At 46.0% G+C, this 14,335-nt stretch overlaps 4 protein-coding genes across 4 annotated transcripts; 1 reads left to right on the forward strand and 3 right to left on the reverse strand.

The window, feature by feature from the left end:
- Positions 1-4,985: 4,985 nt before the first annotated feature.
- F5891DRAFT_1196857 (family 3 glycoside hydrolase) lies at positions 4,986-5,289 on the reverse strand (the record flags this gene model as incomplete). The annotated part of the gene is made up of 2 exons (XM_041368384.1): positions 4,986-5,103; positions 5,150-5,289. The coding sequence occupies 2 exons, from the start codon at positions 5,287-5,289 to the stop codon at positions 4,986-4,988; spliced, it is 258 nt and encodes an 85-aa protein (XP_041218701.1).
- A 918-nt stretch (positions 5,290-6,207) lies between these two features.
- F5891DRAFT_1208144 (uncharacterized protein) lies at positions 6,208-7,384 on the forward strand (the record flags this gene model as incomplete). The annotated part of the gene is made up of 5 exons (XM_041369103.1): positions 6,208-6,329; positions 6,459-6,692; positions 6,813-6,913; positions 7,000-7,063; positions 7,163-7,384. The coding sequence occupies exons 1-5, from the start codon at positions 6,243-6,245 to the stop codon at positions 7,382-7,384; spliced, it is 708 nt and encodes a 235-aa protein (XP_041218702.1). The 5' UTR covers positions 6,208-6,242.
- Positions 7,385-10,173: 2,789 nt separating this feature from the next.
- F5891DRAFT_1196859 (uncharacterized protein) lies at positions 10,174-10,920 on the reverse strand (the record flags this gene model as incomplete). Its single annotated transcript, XM_041368385.1, has 5 exons — positions 10,174-10,243; positions 10,291-10,472; positions 10,522-10,538; positions 10,594-10,852; positions 10,900-10,920. 5 exons carry the CDS (start codon positions 10,918-10,920, stop codon positions 10,174-10,176), a joined length of 549 nt encoding a protein of 182 aa, XP_041218703.1.
- Positions 10,921-12,661: 1,741 nt separating this feature from the next.
- F5891DRAFT_986194 (uncharacterized protein) lies at positions 12,662-14,225 on the reverse strand (the record flags this gene model as incomplete). The annotated part of the gene is made up of 6 exons (XM_041377717.1): positions 12,662-12,912; positions 12,967-13,627; positions 13,652-13,709; positions 13,759-13,891; positions 13,939-14,121; positions 14,171-14,225. Coding segments are annotated over 6 exons (1,341 nt in total), but the record flags the coding sequence as incomplete, so codon positions are not given.
- Between the last annotated feature and the right edge of the window lie 110 nt (positions 14,226-14,335).

Consider the following 14,335-nt stretch of genomic DNA (forward strand, 5'->3'; position numbering starts at 1 on the left):
GGCAATATCCTAGGCGACCCTCATTTGAGCCTGACAAGTTCATTCCTTCTTCGTTACTTGCTAGTTCCTGTCCAACCACTTGCGACAGTCACGGTATTCATACGCCTGATTTACCTCCCAACCCACCCTATCCCTTCCCCAACATGACTATTCACCGCCTCATGACCTGGATGAACTCTGGGAGTCTTCGCAAATCGGAGACTGAAGTATCGCGCCTCGTCAATGACATTATTCAGGCGGAAGACTTTAATCCCAGAGACCTGGATGGATTCTCGGTGAGGAGAAGTTTATGCGCACTGGACCTTAGCGGAGGAAATGAGACTGCTACTTTCCCAGACGACTGGCAAGAGGCCGACGTCACCCTCAATATACCTACAAAGTCAGCGAACGAGTCCAGGTCATTTGACATTCGCGGATTTCATTATTGACCGCTCGTAGGAGTGATTCGTTCCGCATTCGCTGATGTTCAAGCGAATGCATTCCATCTTCTTCCTTTCAAGTGTCTGTGGCAGGACCCCCTGGACGATCATCAGGAACGGGTATTTGACGAACTTTATACCTCCGACTCATGCCTTGCAGCTCAGGACGACCTGCAGAGGCAGCCCAAAGAGCCCGGCTGTTCACTGGAATGAGTCATTGCTGGACTCATGTTCTTTTCTGACGCGACACACCTTGCAACCTTCGGAATAGCTAAAGCTTGGCCCTTGTACTTGTACTTCGGCAATTTAACCAAGTATGCACGCTCAGTGCCGAAATCTGGTGCTTGCCATCTTGTCGGATTCTTACCTTCAGTAGGTTATAGTCTCGCTTTATATATTCTTTCTTATTGTAAATTCGTAGCTTCCAGATGGCATCAAGGACGTTCTCAGCAACTTACCTCGAATATCAAAAAGTGGCATGGCGGCACTTCAAACTCATTGTCGACGGGATTTGTTTCATTCGTGTTGGAAATACTTACTGGATGCGGAGTTCCTTGACGCATATCGCCATGGAATTGTCCTCCAGTGTCCAGATGGTATATTGAGAAGGGTATTTCCGCGAATCTTCACGTACTCGGCCAATTATCCAGAAAAGTGGGCTCTCCTTTCTTTCCTTATCAAAATGATACTAATAGAAACCTCAGGGTTTTGATAGCAACCATCAAAGACATGGGTTCTTGTCCATGTCCGCGCTGCACCATGCCGAAAGCTTCATTCCATTTCCTGGGCCTGCTTAGCGACATGCGATATCGCATAGCCAACCTTAGGACTTACTGCCTGGAAGGGGTAATTCAAGCCCGCTCGTTCATATATGAGTTTGGAAACACCGTTGACGGCTCAAAGGTGCAAAGGGCTCTTGGGGAAGGGTCCTGGGTTCCAGCTATAGTGAGCGCCTTTGGAATCTGTGGCCCTTGAATAGTATCTGACCGTAAACCAGAATGCATTTACAGAGAAACTTGGACTTCTAGGGTTTGACACATTTCGCATGCTCGTGGTTGATTTTATGCATGAATGCGAGCTAGGTACATGGAAGGCGCTGTTCACACATCTCATTCGTCTACTCTATGCGCTTCCCGGTGGGGACCGGTTGGTGGCAACTCTTGATAACAGGTCTGTTTACTCACACTATCCTCATTACTGATTTAAAAGCGGTCAATACAGATTTCGCCAAGTTCCATTATATGGCAATGGAGTCATACAGCGATTCACCAATAACGCCTCTGAAATGAAGAGACTTGCAGCTCGAGATTTCGAGGATATTTTACAGGTCTGTTTAGTCAAGTTACCGATGCCCATTGCTGACGCCTGTTTCAGTGTGCTATACCAGTCTTCGAAGGCCTTTTTCCAGCAGGCCACGATGAGGCCATACAGTCACTTTTATTCAGGTTTGCACAATGGCATGCCCTCGCAAAACTGAGGATGCATTCCGAAACTACCTTGTCAGCTTTGGATGAGACCCTCCGGCGCCTCTTGCATCAGCTGCGCAAGTTCCGGAACTATACATGCGCTGCTTTCACCACAATGGAATTACCTAAGGAACAGTCTGCTCGCGAGCGCAACGCTGCTGGTCAACGTTCAACTTTCGACAACCCGGACCCAGGGAGTGGTGGCTGAAAGGCCAAAAAATTTAATTTGAATACTTACAAATTTCATGCTATGGGGGATTATCTGCAGACGATCCGACTCTTCGGAACTGTAGACTCCTTCACATCACAAATCGTACGTGGATTTCAGTTATTCACACCTTTTTATTGCAATTTACTTTATGGTCAGGGAGAGTTGGCGCATAGGGCACTCAAAGCTTTCTATCCGCTGACTAGTAAACTAGATACCCCTGTGCAACTAGCTAAACACGAGCACCGCCGTCGGGTCCTCCGGCGTACGGCAGAGACAGGTCACAACTCCTACACTAACGAGCAGCCACTGGTCGAATTACCTACAGGACTGAACGATCATCATTATATACCCACACTTAACCGCAACAACTCATTGTATATCTTCAGTTTTCTTCGAAGTTATGCGAACAACCCAGCTTTAGCAGTGGGTGTTGGCCTGTGATTCTTGTGTATCTTACTCACTATGATTCGCAGGAGTTCGTACCGAAACTCAAGGACCATGCACTCTACCGACTTCGAAATTTAGACATCGGGTATTGCGACCATGCCTTCACAGATGAGGAGCACAATTCAGTCATTATCTCAAATAATAGATTATATTCGGTCCAAACAATGCAGGTAAGCCCTGTGCATCTTATGTGTTTTGTTGGTATCTATAGTGACTATTCATCATGACAGGTCCGCTACACGACTTATGATCTTCGACGGGAGTACGACACAATGAATCCTCGTATGCACTGTGACATTATGGTATTGTCTGGGGAAACGAGGCCTAAGCATCCCTACTGGTACGCCCGGGTCCTAGGCATCTATCATATGGAGGTTTGGCTGAATGTTGACGGTCCAATAAAAAAGCAACAACTGGAGGTTCTTTACGTTAGGTGGCTGGCACCATTGACAGGGCAGCAATCAGGGATGAGCTGTGCTCGACTTCCAAAGTTAGCTTTCATGGAAGAGACTGATCATGATGCGTTTGGGTTTTTAGATCCCAGTCAGGTCATACGAAGTGCACACTTAATTCCGGCATTTAATTCTGGGCGAGGCACTACCTCCCTTCGCCATGGAAAGACGTTTGCACATCAGTGCGACGATGTAGACAACTGGGAGGCTTACTACGTCGGCATGTAAGTGCAGCCACCCGTCCCACTATCCATACTCAAACTAAACATCACTTAGATTCGTTGACCGAGATATGTTCGTACATTATACACACTACGGAATTGGGCACCCCAAGGTCATGCGGGAGATGGTAAGAGACTGTGCCAATTTGGACCTCATGGCTTGCCCAAACTCAGACTCGGAGGAAGATGAAGATGGGGACCAGGAGAGCATTCATTCCTGCGAGGTTGAGAGGGATAGAGGTGATGAAGATCAAGATGAGGACGCGATTGAGTGCGATTCGGACGATGAGCTGTTGGACAACGACTATCCAGATGACCGGGAGATTGACGATATTGAGTTTGAGGAAGACAACTGTCTGTCTTTTTAAATAATGCAGTTGGTGCTGCCGTTCAACCTTTATTTTAACCTTACGTTTTTCCTCTGGCTAATTAATCACCATTGCATCTATCCTTTTCATCCTGATGATAGTGTGAATTGTCATTCTTGCTAATGATGTGTATTACTAGTATGTGCAGACATTTTCGATCCAGAATTTCTCTCTATAGTTGCGTCGTTGAAACATTCTCTTTACCATCATGAGTCTAAGTCGTCCACATGCTATCATCCGATTCCAAGTCCACGTCAATGACATCCTCCCACAAGGTGGACGGAACATAAGCAGGGTCCGGTGCTGTATGTCACTTGGAGTATGTTGGCTGGCGTTGGACCGATGTGGGACCGATTTGAGGATGAAAAATACCTTGGTGACGTGAAGCTGCAGTATTAGTCTGAGGCCGTCTGTTAGCAACAGGACGAGATGGACTCGGAACCCTGGAAAGGTGCAGCGGGTTCGGCCATCGACCGTTCGAAAGCTAAAATTTGAAGCTAAGTGATAATTGTCACAACTCTTGAGATGATCGTTGGTGATGCGGCGGCATGTGACCAACTCCAATGCCATTCTAGGTTTGTTGACTAATCCCAAAGGGCACTTAGCAAGGAAAGGTCTTAGAATAACATTTTAAATCGAAACACAGTTCAGGCAAAAGCAGAAGCATAACGAAGTTGAGATGAGCATGCTATCGCCTCTTACCTGTTGCAATGGTGACGTATCATATTTTGTTTGCAAAGTCCCATGCTATTTTAGATCTGTTCACCAGTGCCAAAGAGACTTTCTACTGCAAGATCTTGGATGGGGTCTTAATCCAAAGTATAAGCAGTAGGGCTGGCCACCGTAACCATATACGGTTACGGCCGTACAATTTATGGCGGGCTTATGGGTACTACCCATACCGTACCGTATGTCATACAATACATTCAAAATGTTCGACGGTACGGTATGGGTCATCATACGGTCATATGACCGGCTATACGGTCGTACGGGAGATGAAAAAACGTCGAATTAGTAAATTACAGTAGTACTAACTCGCTCATCTGATTTCGATGCTTACTTATATCTGCAGATGAGTCCAGCGAGGATGACGAGGAGTATGCTGACGCTGATGAGGAAGCCGAAGATGATATGGGGACAGGCACTGCCACACAGACCTGGACACATATCCATCAGATGATGACGAGGAACCTACTCCAGCTCCTCCGTCACGACCAGTCAAGACTGCACGCTCTGCTGAAACAAGGCACATCGGCCCGTCATGTGACTGGTGTCTGTCTCATCCCCAGCTGTGGAAAACCGTCTTTCATTGAGTAAGTGGTCACTGGAGATCGATTGCTACGAGAGACTAGATGTTCTTCAGAGAGGCAGTGACCCGAGTCGGACTGGTTCCTGGATGCATCATGTGCCAACGCTACCCACGGCCATAACGCTGCGCAGGAATGGGTGTGCGTAAATCTCATGCTGAGTCTGATCATCAACATTTGAAGATTCTAATGTGGGGAAGTGTTCCTGCTCACTGGTGGGATAAGCAGAAAAGCAAATAAATGCAAGAAAACACAAACTAGTTGATGAAGTGCTCGGCAGTGGCTTGTACTCCGCCATTTTGTAGGCCTAAAATTGTCTCGTATGCGGATTCGCCAGTTAGGAAAGGATCTGCACCGAAACCCTCCCAGTTACGGCCACCTTGGGGGACACGACCCATGTTCGTCATAGGACCAAGGGCGGTGTTGATGCCTTACCCTTGAACTCCTGACCCAAAGCCAAGCCACGAGCACGCATCAGAGCACAATTCCAGCTGTGATAGATATCAGACATGTAAAGTTGGTGAACTCAAAGATGACTTGCATGGATGCTACCTGAATGCCAGCGGGGAATGCAGTCACGGATACACCGGTTGTAGACACGTTTGAGATGCTGGTGGTAGCAAAAGATGTCGCGGAGCTTGCAGCAGAATGAGCTAAGAGCTCTGGTATTCTAAGATTAGAACGCGTATTGTCAAGTGGTGCTTAGAATTGACACAGAACTCATACCGCGTTACAGAAAGTGGGACTTAAAATGCCGCGACCATATGGTCAACCGTATGTCCCGTATTTACGGTCGTAATAACCGTACATTTACGGCGAAATACGGTTATGGAGAAACCGTACACCATAACCGTATACCCCAAAGCTGAAGTGCCAACGGTACGGGTACGGTTACCGTATTACGCCACCGTACATGCCCGTAATACGGCCTATGGTGGCCAGCCCTAATAAGCAGGAAAATATAACAACAATTGGAATGGTTGAGGGGAGTGGACTACCGTCTCTTGCTTGTTGGGATGGTGCCATGTCACAATTTTATTACAAAGTCCCATGTCATTATACATTTGCTAACTGGTGCCAAAGGCACTTCACGCGAAAATGTCTTACAAAAGGGTGTAATTCAAAACATAGATCATGCAAAACCACAATGCTCAAAATAATTGACAACAGTACGCTACTGCCTCTCATCTGCCGCAACAGAGGAATGTCATAAGGTTGTGGTGGACCACCTATGTCACTCTAGACTTTCCGGCATTGATAGCTATGTATTTACAAATCAAAAATTTTGTAGCATACATGATCTTGTGTCGCAGGAGCAAAATTGTTTCCTCTTGTAGTTCCCACAACTACCATGTCAAGGACTCATCGGTTCTCTGATGGTATTGCAGCATCCTACTTTACCAGCACCTACCACCGTGTCGCTGACACTTATATTCTGGTTGGCCACGAAGCAGAATCATCCATAAAGCATTTCGCCCCCCCCCCCCCAACTTCTCATTGCACCATGATCCATTAGTACCCTGCATAAGATTTCTGAGACAACGCGACCATCTCATGACATGTTCAGTGCTCGACATCATGTGGCACTGTCAACCTTTTCACCAACCACACTCCAGGCAAGCACATCCTCACCACGTCTCCTGCTCAACAACGCAAGAACGTTGAAAGCCTCTCATTCACAGGCAAATACTTCCGAGTCATGCCCATCTTTGGTGATCTACGAGTCCTAGAAACAGGCTATCTCTGCCACAACTGGCCTGTCCAACAGCTCATTGCTCGTCACCCAGCCTTCATACAACAAGTTTGTCATGGTATTCCAGGTCTTCAATATCAACACATAACAAGCGCGTCGCCGTGAGTATGAGACGGATGTGTGGATCAGTGTATTCGACCTAACACTTCCACTTTCTCGCCTCATCAGATCATCGATTTCAACATGCTAGAAGGATGGACGAGCTTCCATCCCTCCCTTCACTGGCTCCTTGCAGATCTGTTGAAGCAGATTGAGGTGTCTAGTGTCCAGTACTTGTTTTTGCGCCTCTTGAACTTCGATGAAGGTATTAATTGATTTCCCTTTGCCAGGTAAAATGAGCTCATCGATATTGCAGCTGGTCTAGTAGCCATGGCCTCGCGGTGCTCGTTATGATCGCCCAGATCAGGGCAGGATTATGGGTCCGCAACGGCTTCCCTATCTGTGGCTACTAATTTCTGCATTACCGCTATTTTGTGCTGTGTGGGCTCTGCTATGACCAAGACCTGCTCATCCTCCAGTCATCTCTCATCATCCTCGATCCCAATACCATCATTATCTCTATCCTCAACCGTTTCGGCCTCCTGTCATTTTTCTGCGGTGAAGTCAAGAACTGTCCTTATGAGGGCGTCCATCTTCTGAGCATGGTCGAGGAGCTTTTCTACGTCCTCATGACTATTCTTGGCGAGAGAGCCAGCGCCACCAAGCTTCCGTTCCAACGTGCCATCCGCCACCTCAAGTGAATCCTCAAGGATGTACTATCTCACTTCCACACACCTGGTTCGACACTCACAATGGCATATTATCCTGCTAATAAATGGCATCCGCTCGCACATCATGAAGTGCGAGAGAGGCGCACTTTGCCCTCTCTAAATTGTCACCATAGAGATCCTCAAGCATCTACACAACTCTTGGTTCTCCAAGGTGAGGAAAACGATCCCATCGTTCATTTGTAGCTGACCGGGATTAGCATGCCAAATTTCTTCATTCACCCTATCGATCAGGCCTTCACGCGGACTTCGGGACAACCATTGCGGTTGCTGCTATCTTTGTAGCGAACCCATGTCGGGGTGAACACTCACTAATGAGTGCACTTTGTCGTGCTGATTTGATAACACTAAATATTACTTAGTTTAGCTGGACCTCTATCGCTTGGGTCGTCAGCATTGGATCATCCCTTATCATGGTCCTTTGGATCGTGGTCTACTCGTTCCTTTCAGTCAACGCCTTCTCTAACACAGATGCATTTATAGACGAGGTAGACATTCTCTTCCCCAATGTCATTTTTTGAACGACAATTGTTTTCTCCGTTTTAGTAGCACAAGGTGAGTCAAAATGGTGCTCCTATAAACTCATTCTAACTAGTGATCGATTAGTGCTTTGGTTCCTCATCAAATTCTTTAACTCGGTGTATATGCCCTTGGATCAAGATATTGTTCATGAGATGTGGGTCGGAAATCTCAAAGATCGTCTGCGCATCCGCCATCGCAAGAATTTGCCGATCAAACATTGACGCTGCACCCATGTCCCGCGAGCCTCATGCTCGTTCAGCATTGGAATTAGTTCTTGAACTGACGGTTCCAGGATCACCCGCAGGTCCTGATAGGAATAATCCTGGCGATAATGGCGCAGATGTTATTGAGCTGGTCCCCCAGGCCCTGTTACCAATTCCTCACTACGTGGAGAATACTGTCTCACCCGATACCTATTACTTTTTGGCATCCGATCTCCCCCTGCCCTTACCCATACTACCCTCGCTATATCAGTACTATTCATCAGGAGAAACAAGCAGCTAGACACTATTTGTCGCGCCGTCGAGCTCACGCGTCCTAAGCCCTCAGCCTCCTGTTCCTAAATTAGCTTACTCACGCCCCTCGCGTGATTGGCCCCGATCCCCTTTGCGTCTGCAGACTCCTCCACACTCTCATTCCTTGGAAACTGGTGAACACCCCCTTGTTCAGCTTCAACAAGAGGGACACAATGCTGGTGAAGGTCGGTATCGACCAGAAGAATCTGATTATATGGTGGATTTTTGGTTACGGTTCAATTTGTCGCTATGCCGGAAGAATTTTCAATGTCTGATTGTTGTTTGTTTCGAGTATTGTACTTTATTTTATTTTATTTGATGTGTACCTAGTTTTATTGTACCACTGCATATCGAAGGCTGTGTTGGCATTGGATCCCAGCAGGAACCACCTTGATGTTCACAGGTAGTATAATAAAGGCGATGCAGATTCCTTTACACAGGTTCGTGTCATATTGATGCATTAAACAGTACAACTGTAGCGCACCAATGATGCATCATTGGTGCAATTGTACTACCTTCCTTTGCTTTTCTCATGCTGATGCATCAGCCCGCTCCAGGTTGATGCATGCCCACCACCATCCCCTCCGTTCGCTGATGCATCCTTTATGTTTTCTGATGCATCCCCTTCATTTTCTGATGCATCAGTCCTCTCTTCGCTGATGCATCCCCTCCGTTCACTGATGCATCCTTTTCATTTTCTGATGCATCAGTCCTCACTTTGTCACGCCCTCCCGCCGTCTTGTGCCCACTGTCCTCCTGCACACGACCTCACTTTCTCGCGCCCTCCCGCTGTTTCGCGTGTGCTATCACACCCATCTGTCGTTACTCGTGCCCTCCCACTGTCCTCCCGCACACGACCTCACTTTCTCGTGCCCTCCCACTGTTTCGTGTGTGCTATCATACCCACCTGTCGTTACTCGTGCCCTCCCGCTGTTTCGTGTGTGCTATCACACCCACCTGTCATTACTCGCGCCCTCCCGCTGTTTTGCGTGTGCTATCACACCCGCCTGTCATTACACGTGTATTGCGTTTATTATCTTGTGCTCACTTTCTTGCACCCTCCGGCTGTTTCGCATGTGCCTGTCGTTACACAGGTATTGCATTTATTGTTTATCTACTAATATTACAACAAAGGTCTACTATGTGTCCATGTCCATGTCTTGCTGAGCAATGAGCGAGTTGTGATCAAATGTGTCCACCAGTGCCAAGGTGTCGGTCCAGCTAGTCTTGAAGGACTCGGCAAGCATTCGACATAAGGAAGCTTGACATTTGGTGTATGCCATATGGCCCTCACATTCATCTTCACCTGCATCCTCTAATGTGTTTTCCAGGCCCCGCTCATCCCAGCACTGCGCGTCCCAGTCCAAAAATTGCAGAATCCTTCACATCTCCTCCTTCATCAGTAAATTCCCACAATATGGACAGACCTACACAGACCTACACAGCACACCAGACACACAGCTTAGTCCCTACTAGCTAGCTCACCACAGTAGCACCTTTGTTTGTGAACATCTGTACATACACTCACAGACCCACCCAGCACATACCCAATAGCATCATTTTTCTCTGTACAGAGACTCACAAACCTGCGAGAAATCATGCTTATTGGACCTCCAATCTAAGAATAATGTATGATCAACAATAGATTGAATCACATGACTACGTGACAGCAAACAAAAATAGAAAAATGATATACGAGGATAGCGTGCGCAGTGACTACAGGGCTCAATCAAGCTGGATGCACAGGTGGCGGCGCTTCGATGGGTCAACGCCGTCGAGCTTACAGGACTCCGTCCTTATGAAATTTGTCAGTGCTGAACATTGTAAAAAGGGTTGACTCACCATCCAGCTTCGGCCCATGCACGAAGCTGTTGCGCTAGCTTTGGACCATGATAGGGGTCGTCCATGACATCTTGAAGAAGCTTGAGCATTGCTTTATAAATGAGCTCGTACTCCTTAGCAGTGAACTTCAGGAAAGATTTTCCGTTTCCATTCTTAACGAGACCATTGAAGACGCAATTGAACTGAAAAAAGTATCAGCAAATCAGTAGCGCGCCAGTATCAAGAAAATACCATTGTGCAGATGAGAGCTAAGCAGGTCAATGGTATCCTTCTGAAATATATTGGGCCACCTGCGAGCAATACGATAGGATCCAGTATACAAGAAAAGTATCGCACCCTCGTGAAGTCCAGGGTGAGCAAAGTTCTTGGTTTTCCCAAATTCATCCACTCCATCACAAAGAAACATTAAATCATCCAGCAAATCAGTAGCGGCATTTTCAACCCAAGCTGTGCGCTCCTGGATAGGAATGGTGGCTGGGGGGACAAGATTATACGCAGAAGGTGTGATGGCAATAGCAATCTTCTTGAGGTCAGAATGCCACGTTGCTAAATCATCATACAACTAGAAACGACATAAGGGATGAGGCGCACAATAAGAGAGATATGCACCAGCCCAGACCCTTCAGTCATATTCAACGTAGAACCCTGGCTCCGGACATGCCAAAAGGCTGTAGAATCCATGCCAGCCAGTCACCGGCCGGTTAACGTAGAATCAGTGCTGGCCAGTCTCTCTAGAAATAGTGTTAGCTAGCATATTACAACCAGGGTGATATACATAGATCATGGGCTGGCCGGATTTTTATAATGCATTCCAGTATGAGCCTATTGACCAATCACTATACGTAGGATCAGTGCTGGCCAGTTTATACTGACATATTGCTAGCATGGCCAGCCTCACTATATGACATGTAGTATTGAGGCTGGCCAGTTCATACTCAAATATTGATAGCATGGCCAGCATGAATATATATGACAGCTAGCTAGTTTATACTCGAATATTGCTAGCATGGCCAGCCTTATTATATGATATGTAGTATTGAAGCTGGCCAGTTCATACTCAAATATTGCTGTCATGGCCAGCCTGACTATATGACATGTAGTATTGAGGCTGGCCAGTTCATACTCAAATATTGCTAGCATGGCCAGCCTTACTATATGCCATGTAGTATTGAGGCTGGCCTGATTTATGGTACACCAGGCCAGCCTCCATACTACATGGTAGAGTCAGACCAGCTATGATAGCAATATTTATGTATAGACTGGCCATGCTAGCAATATTTGAGTGTATACTGGCCAGCCTCAATACTACATGTCATATAGTCAGGCTGGCCATGCCAGCAATATTTGAGTATAACCTGGCCAGCCTCAATACTACATGTCATATAGTCAGGCTGGCCATGACAGCAATATTTGAGTATGAACTGGCCAGCCTCAATACTACATGTCATGTAGTCAGGTTGGCCATGCTAGCAATATTCGAGTATAAACTAGCTAGCTGTCATATATATTCATGTTGGCCATGCTATCAATATTTGAGTATGACCTAGCCAGCCTCAATACTACATGTCATGTAGTCAGGCTAGCCATGACAGCAATATTTGAGTATGAACTGGCCAGCCTCAATACTATATGTCATGTAGTCAGGCTGGCCATGCTAGCAATATTCGAGTATAAACTAGCTAGCTGTCATATATATTCATGCTGGCCATGCTATCAATATTTGAGTATGAACTGGCCAGCCTCAATACTACATGTCATGTAGTCAGGCTGGCCATGCTATCAATATTTGAGTATGAACTGGCCAGCCTCAATACTACATGTCATATAATAAGGCTAGCCATGCTAGCAATATTCGAGTATAAACTAGCTAGCTGTCATATATATTCATGCTGGCCATGTTATCAATATTTGAGTATGAACTGGCCAGCCTTAATACTACATGTCATGTAGTCAGGCTGGCCATGACAGCAATATTTGAGTATGAACTGGCCAGCCTCAATACTACATGTTATATAGTCAGGCTGGCCATGACAGCAATATTTGAGTATGAACTGGCCAGCTTCAATACTACATGTCATATAGTAAGGCTGGCCATGATAGCACTATTCATGTATAACTGGCCAGCCTCGCTGCTACGTGTCATATAGTCAGGCTGGCCATAATATTTGACTTTATGACAAGTAGTAGTGAAGCTGGCCAGTTGGCATGAGTGAAGTCGGATGACCAGCATATTGTCTTTAATCAACTATGAAGACAATCAAAAAACATTTGACTCCTGGAAAGCTGGCTTCAAGAGTTCTATCTTTATAGCCTGGCTGACTACAGTCTACACATCATTTAGTTACTGAATTGTGATAACTGGAAGACAATCCTAAGTGATAATTAATAGCTTGTCCTTGAATTTCTCCTCAGCTTCCGTCACAAATGCTTTCCACACCAGCACCTGTCTATAAGCATAAGGTTGATGACCAGATTTCATGGCTTGATTCCACCGTTGATGCCATTTTTCTTCTTGATGTTTGAACCAACCTATCGTCCACCCCATTTCATGTTTAACCAAACTCAACTCCTCCTCCCACCTGTTCCATCTTGCCTTGGCCTTCAGCCAGTTCACTCTGTAGACTAAAAACATAATTTTTGAATTACACCAATCACATAGACCACAATGTTACTCACATTCATTCATCCAAGCATCTTTTTGACTCTTCTTTGCTCCATTAACTCTCCAAAACCAAGCGAGTTTGTCTGACCCCTGGCCAAATCTATTCTCTTCTGTTACCTCCTTGTCAATGTTGAGCTGTTCTGGTAAGATTTCTTGATAAATATTTTCTAGAGAATCTTGGTCCATGCCCAGTCTCTCCATAGCCAATCTTGCCCTTTGATAACTCTGAACATATTTCTCGATTTTGATGTGGCAACGTCGAGCTTCTTGCTTGGACCTTGTCCCAGTCCACACAGAATTAGCACTTCGAAAGTGTTGTCTGTAGATGACGGCCTTATGACCAAGAGCCAACCGAATCCTTTCAAGGCAATTATTGGCTTGACCTTTTCTCAGCTCCAGTTCCTCTGCCTGCAGGGCTGATAAATGAACCGAAAAAACCTGATCATGAGGAACTGATGATGGCATCCAGAGGCCCATATCTTCAGCTGGAATTTCATCATCCACCAATTCTGAATCATCTTTAAGGTTGACAGGATGAATCTCCCAGTCTTGCTCTTCATCGTTTGCCTTGCAAAATCTAGGATCATCTGTGTGCACTATACCTGCTTCCAGCTCGATTCCCTCTGTCATAGCATCAGCTGTTTCATGGAATTTGGTAATACGAGCTGATAGTTTCTGTCATTTCTCTTGAAGAGCAACCTTCTGAGCAGCAGTGGCATCAGATGGGAGTTGACGAATATCTGATCTTAACCCATCCCTACAATGAATGTGGTCATGCTGTCAGGCTTAAATAAAATTTGACGTACTGGGCATCCTCAAGGTTGATACCTTGAATGATCCAAGAGACTATTCCTAACCTTCCTGTTTCAGCATTCTCTGCTTCAGTTAATCTTAGTCGAATTTCAGCCATTGTAGGGGCTCCAGAATTCCAATGACAAACTGGGGTTAGCCTTGATTTGCCATGGAAAAATAGTAGGGATGATTACCTTGATCAATCTTGAGCTGATAAATGTCAAGACATTCACCTCGCTCCTCCATTGCCTTCTTCTCATCATTTTCCCATTCAGCAATTTTTTGTTTATCTAATGCACTTGTCAGCTCATTGAAAGGAAGCTTTGTATCTCTTATCCCCTTGATGGCTCGTTGGTGCTTCTTCAAGAGTGTCTTAACTGTGCTATCATGATTAATTACTTCTGTAATGAGAAAATGAACACCTACCAAGTCCAACTAGTTTCTTCCAATTTGAGTCCCGCATGTGATCATCCAAAATTTCCTGCCGATGACATTTACTCATGGATCGAGCAGTGGGTGATATCTTGTTGAAAGATGCCCAGAGAGTCTCTAGTATTTCACCATCTACTTGGCCGGCCCCTTGAATGAAGT

The sequence above is a fragment of the Suillus fuscotomentosus genome (genome assembly GCF_016647785.1).
Source record: "Suillus fuscotomentosus strain FC203 chromosome Unknown F5891scaffold_108, whole genome shotgun sequence".
Lineage (NCBI taxonomy): Eukaryota > Fungi > Basidiomycota > Agaricomycetes > Boletales > Suillaceae > Suillus > Suillus fuscotomentosus.